At 33.6% G+C, this 6,476-nt stretch overlaps 1 protein-coding gene across 1 annotated transcript in view; it reads right to left on the bottom strand.

The window, feature by feature from the left end:
* Positions 1 to 6,476, bottom strand: part of SHPRH (SNF2 histone linker PHD RING helicase, E3 ubiquitin protein ligase) — a 175,929-nt gene that overhangs the window by 159,413 nt on the left and 10,040 nt on the right. Inside the window, exons 2-4 of the mRNA XM_012655519.1 lie at positions 5,343 to 6,014; positions 2,892 to 3,021; positions 767 to 982 (exon numbers count right to left, since the gene is read on the bottom strand). Of these exons, the coding sequence (XP_012510973.1) occupies positions 767 to 982; positions 2,892 to 3,021; positions 5,343 to 5,981 (985 nt within the window). The 5' untranslated portion in view covers positions 5,982 to 6,014. The remainder of the gene's footprint in view (positions 1 to 766; positions 983 to 2,891; positions 3,022 to 5,342; positions 6,015 to 6,476) is intronic.

Genomic DNA, 6,476 nt, shown 5'->3' with positions numbered 1-6,476 from the left:
GGGAAGAAATAATATTAGCTATGAATTGATATTTATTGTCCAAAATGAAAAGTTTAAAAAATGAAGTTTGTTAGATAAGAAAGTATAAACTGGAAAACATGGGAGAAATAAGTAGGAGCTATTCATCATTAACTAAAATGAATCTATATAGGAGGAATGAGAAGTAGTCAACACCTCACTTCCTAGAATCATGTAAAAAACTAATCATGTGCCCCTCCCTTTAAAGACAGTAATTAAGAAGTGGCATAAATGCCTCCCATAAATTTACTACTTTCACAAAAACACTCAATAGATGATATCTTATCATTTACTGTAAGGAAAAAATGCAATATCTAGGAAAATTAATCACATGTGTGTCCTAAATTTTGTAAATTTGCTTTCTGTCACTAACATTTGTCATCAAATTGTGAAGAGTTTCTTGCAGATGATCAGCAAGATTTCCATCTGATCAAGTTCTAAAAGCACTTCTTAGTTGGAAAGACACGTGAACAAATTTTTTGGTTTTTAAAAATTCCAATCAAGGCAGCATTTATTTTGGCAGAAAAAGACAGTACAAACTTTTATGAACGAGGGAACTCACAAATGTATTTTTCTACATTTCAATTTTTAAAAATTTCTTTGAAAATAATTTTGTTCATAGTAACATACATTCTATCCTATCTTTTCAACATGCTTTGTTTAGTCATCAATTTCCCCTCACTCTAAATATCTCTCACATAATCCCTCTAATCAATTTGCCCTTCTTTAAGTATCTTATACTTGCCACCAGTAGGAGTGCTTCTGAAATACTCTTGTTGTAGCATCCAATTGACAGCCTCTCTCTGGTAGGGTCTCAACACAGGGGTCAGTGCAGGATGCTGGACATCCATTTGGATGGACTGTGTTTCTTGTTGATGTGTCTGCTTCACAAAGTGATAGAGCTCATCAATGTCCTGTCCCTCTGGTTCATTCTCTGAATCTTCATCATCCTCTTCCGATGCATCTGTACATCAAACAACAAATGTACTCAAAACCCAATTCGCCTTTCATTAACTACAAGCAATTCTCCTTCTAAGAACATACAACTCACTTGCCCAATTCTGTGTTCTTGCTCAGCATGTTTTGTGACTGGAAGGCCCTATTCTTAATTCTTCGCTGATCAAAAATATACCTATTCATTCTTGAAGATAGTTCAACTGCTACTTTTCCGATGGCATTTGTTTTTGTTTTGCCTGGCTGGAATTGATGTTCTCCTCTATATTTGTACAATACTTTCATACTCGGGCTACAGCAGTACATTGCAGCCTATCTGGTACTGCGATCAGTTACATGCATTTTCCCCTTCCCCAGTGAGACAAAGGCAAAGTCTTCTGTTTCCGTAGCCCGTCATAGAAGCTGGCACATGCTTTGCCCATTGTGGATATTTCATAAACATCTGGAGGAACTAAATGTGAATATCACTTGCAGTTTATAAAAGGATAACTTATTTTATTTTTATACCTGAACATTAAAAAATACACATGGAGACATAATTTCTCTACATCTGATTAGGCAAAGGTTCCCATTTAATTTCTTATGTTAAAAAAGGATAGGCATTTGAAAGCAGCACCAGCCAATTAGAAGAGAAGTGATTAAGCTATTAATACAAATTTGTAAAAACATCAGATTCATTTGGTGGGCACAACTGCTCTGCAGAAGACAACTTGTGTTTATCATAATATGAAAAAAAATAAAAACCTTGAACAAATTCACAAACTTCTTTTAGCTAATGTTTCTTTATTAAAAACAATTCTTTCAAGGTGAAGAAGTGTTCCATTTATTTCTGAACTGCTTTGAAATAGGCCTATACACTTTTATAGGACATATCATAAGCTCTAGAACTAAAAAATTGCATCAAAAATACACAACTTATTTTTTCAATAAAAAATATGCCACATAAAATTTTCAGAACTTCACAAATAATATATGGTTATATGCTTGGTTATTTCGCATTGTTACTATGGTTATATAATCTAAGACTAATAAGTAAATTTGAAGTTTTCCTTAGAAGTCATGCTTTAAAAAGTATAAAAATTTTTAAAAGGCAGAATAATGAAATTCTTACCATAACATTAAAAACTCTAGATGTACTTAAAAGCATTCCTTCTCATCCTGAAAATTCCAATTCCTTCTTTTAAGTTTCTAACTTGCAAAATGATTTACTATTATATATCATAAAGCTCTGCAAAGAATGTACTGTCAAAACAATTCAACAACTAAGCTTAGAAACTGACCTCCAAATATTCCAGTATGAAAATGTTTTATAGTTTGCACCTGAAATAACGCTGACCCACCATGAGCAGGACTTAGAGAATTTGAGCCGTTTTTCCAGTAGTGTTGATGGGTTGCACCTAGCCATCCACATTCTCCTTTGGTGAGCAATGCTAGAAAACTCTGAAACTGCAGTCCTGACCAAAGATGCAACATCTTACCAAGAGACAGAGCAAAGTTATCTGGTCTTTACAGGAATCAGGCTCTTAAGATTATCCATCAGATTACAAAGGAGTGGTGGAATAAATGCCAGCCAAGAATCTCTGGCCATGACAAAATAAAAGCACAGGAATAATGCAAAAATTCCAACCAGCTCAGATCCCTTTAGACTCTGCCTTTTGACTTGCATATTGACTCCACAAACATTTAATACTTACTATAAGCTAAGCACAGTATTAAGCAAATAAAGTGAAAAAACAAATTGTATTAGTGGGGGCATTTCAGATCAGTATAATTTTGTCATACAGTGATTTTATGAAGGTCATTTAATTCTTATTATGGTTTTATTAGTTGTTTTTCTGGTTGTTATATCTAGGAGTCAGAGAAAAAACCCACAACTCCTAAGTAGTAGAAATTTTAAAGTTTACTTTAAATATTATTACCTAGAATAATAAAATTGTATAACTTTTCCATCACTCTCTTCATGAGCTGATTGAACTTTTTCATTCTTGAATTTGCATCACTCAAAAAGTCTAGTTTTGCTAGGCCAGCTTCCAAAAGATAAATTCCAACCTACAAAGAATTCATCAACATAAAAAGTTTTAATTGAAATATACCATTCTTCATGAAGACATAAAAAAAATTAATCATCACTGTTTTTAAAAGTATTCACAGTATTTGCCCCACAAATAATATATACCTACTAAATGTCCCCCACATATTTTCATTTTAAATAATAAATTCATCCTACAAGCATTAAGTACCTACTATGTGCAATGCACAGTTCAAGCTGCTGGAAAGAAATATTTCCCTAACTGAAATCAAACTCTAGGGGAATGTGATGAGACCACCTAGTTCAACCTACCAAGTCAATGATTCTCAAACTTGATGACTATCAGAATAATCAGTCAAACTTGTTAAAAATGCAGATTCCCCTGGAAGATTCTGATACAAATGCTAGGATTGTTATGCACAGTTGGGTTTGGGCATCCTTATTACTGAGTCAAACACTAAGATGTATAGAAAAACAGATCTTGATTAATGTTAAGTATACTGACTCTAGTGAAGCAATGCAGTATGAAGTTTTGCAGTTGAAATACCCGAATCTGAATACTGGCATTAATATTTAGGAGCCAAATAAATTTGGAAAAAATAACCAATTTATTTTGACTCAAATGTTCTCATCTTCAATATAGAGAGAAACGTAGCATAAATAATTGAAAAATTTCTAATGATTGACACTCAATAAATATTAATTGCCTTCACTTCATTGGACTATACTTGACCTGAGTTCCTAATCACTGAGATTACCATATTCTTTCACTAAAGAACAAGAATCCACCAGGATTACAAAGGAATGAGTAAAAAAGATTATATTTTATTATTATTTGTACTCTGCTTTTTGTTCACCTGGAGATGGCTTACTACAGAGGCAATAAATGTTTAAATATTCATATAAATCAGGAGCAGGGAAAACACAATAGATTAAGACTTGGTTTGCAGGGAAGGTAGACAGAACACCAATATATAGAAGCCAAGAATTCTTACATACTTGTAATCACCAAGCTACAATTTCAGCACTCACAATCAGTAAAGAGAGGAATGATTGGTTATACAGTTTCATTATCCAGAGAAAAATTAATTGCAGTCTAATCCTTCTAACTTTTCTCCTTTCCTTCTGTCAATTCAGAAACTATAAATAGGGCTATTGATGCAAGAAATATATAAGACAGTTTTCAGTTAAACAACATGAAATTAACATTTTAGAATTTCTTTTCAAGTTTTAGCACAAAGGCATATTATCCTGCTTCATAGTTTACAAAGTATACTTACGTTATCACCTGATTTTTTAACACAATTCTATGAGGTAAAAAAAGAATGAGTATTATTTACATTTTATACAGAAAGAAGGCACAAAAAGTTCTTCTTTCATACAGAAAGAAGATTCACAAAAAGTGACATGGCTAGTGAATGGCAGAGTCTGAAATAAATTAGAAATTTATTCATTTATTTACTGATTATCTGTTAGGTACCAAGTATTTTACTACGCTATGAAGATAAAAGGCTTCATAGTATAGCAAGGGGGAAAGATCTAAAATGTATGTACACTGCAAGTAGCCAAGGCAAAAATAAAAATATGTATCAGGTACTCTGGGGAAAGGGCATATAACACTACCCATGGGGGTGAAGAAAATATGTCCCTGGATAAATTCAACGCTAACCTGAATATTCAAGAATGACCAGGAATTACCATGGAAGGGGAAGGGAAGGAAACAACCTAGGCAGAGAGAACTGTTAGAGCAAAAGCTAAGATGCAAAAAGACAGCAGGGGATGAGAAGGAAATAAATCAATTTTGAGTTTCTGAGACAAAATAAAAAGCAGAGTAATAAAGGAAGACTCAAGGGCCTGTCAAAGGAGGGACTTTTATACCAGATTAGAAAGATTATACTTAATTCTACAGGCAGTAAAGAACAGAATTTCATTTGTGTTCATTGGAAGCATTAGATTGCAATTAATTTTTCCCTGGATAATGAAACTACGTAACCAAGCATTAGAGAGACAAAGTAGCTGAAGGATTTGGAAAGGCAAGACAGGCAACAGAGAAATAGTTACATGACTGCTACAGTAAGGAAGAAATGATGAGGACCAAAACAAGTCACTGAGAGTAAAGATGGAAAGGAGCAATCAGGAAGATCTCCTTGAAAAAGTACAATCTGGAAATGATTTGCTATAACTTTTTTTTTTTTTTATAGTTTTGAAAGCCCAAAATAAACTGTACTTTGAAACTTAATGAGAGGCTTTTTGCTGACTTTTTGAACCTTCTTCCTAAGTTACTTTAAAAGTGGACTGCCAATGTAGAAGAACCATAAAAGATACCACAGAAATTGAGTACCTTGATAATGTGATTTCCTTCTGGTCTTTGGTAAAGTTTTATCCTTCTCTTCTTTTGTAGCCACCCCAAATCTTCTAACATTTCACCACTGAAGGATGATTCCACTAGAATACTCTTGTCACAAGCATGGATTGGTTCTTTGAGTCCTTTTTCTGGTTTCTCTACATCTTCGCATTCTGAATGAACATAGATCAGGAACTGATTGCTTGACTCTGAACTCATCAAAGTAAAACTCCTTTCAGAAAAATTTTCAATTAAACTCTGTTCAGGAAGAAGCTGTAGAGTTAATTCTCCCAGAAGTGCTTTCCAAGAATTATCAAAGTGATATGGAGTAATCAAAATACTCAGTTTTACAGACAAAGGGGAAAAAATACCAACAGTCTCTTCTTTCTCAATTGATTTTGAGAAGCTCACTCCCTCTGAACACCTCTTCTTATCTCTGTGAGCCACCTCTTCCTTTAGACTATCATCTAGGATGATGCAATGAGCAGAAGTGGCATCTGAATCTGGGCAGGGATACTCATCATCAGTTAAGGTGAGAGGTTCATTCCTTCTGTCCTCATGCATATTCCAATGAAGCTGCTGCTGCTTTTCTTCATCTATCCTCACTGGAGGAGCACGTTTCCTTCTGCTGCTCATTTTCAAGTTTTCTTGGTTTGGTAAATGTGAATTCTAGAAGACAAATGCAACAGTAGGCATACCCAGAGAGGATTTTAGTATTTAAGTGTTCCCAGATGAGAACCAGCTGCTCATTTTCAAATTTTCTTAGCTGGTAAATGTGAACTCTAGAAGACAAATGCAAAAGTAGGCATACCCTGAGAGGATTTTAGTATTTAAGTATTCCCAGATGAGAAATTCAGCATAAACTCTACAGTCCATACACATAACATGAAATCTTCAGAGACATATATAAAAAGCAATGGGTAATTTTTTTTACTGAGTCAAATACAACTAAGGAACACATTAACCATAATTTCATGTATCAAATAACTTCTAACGGTTTTAGTCTTTAATGGATAAATTTAATAAAGAATTTGTCATACAAAATAAAATAAATTCTAACAAGATACTTAATAAGCAACATAATAGGAAGGTAAATCTCTCAAAGAGCCTTGAAATGTTTATTTGAAGTGC

Source organism: Propithecus coquereli, unplaced genomic scaffold, assembly GCF_000956105.1.
Source record: "Propithecus coquereli isolate 6110/MARCELLA unplaced genomic scaffold, Pcoq_1.0 Scaffold48, whole genome shotgun sequence".
NCBI lineage: Eukaryota > Metazoa > Chordata > Mammalia > Primates > Indriidae > Propithecus > Propithecus coquereli.
This window is presented reverse-complemented; position numbering and strand designations above follow the sequence as displayed.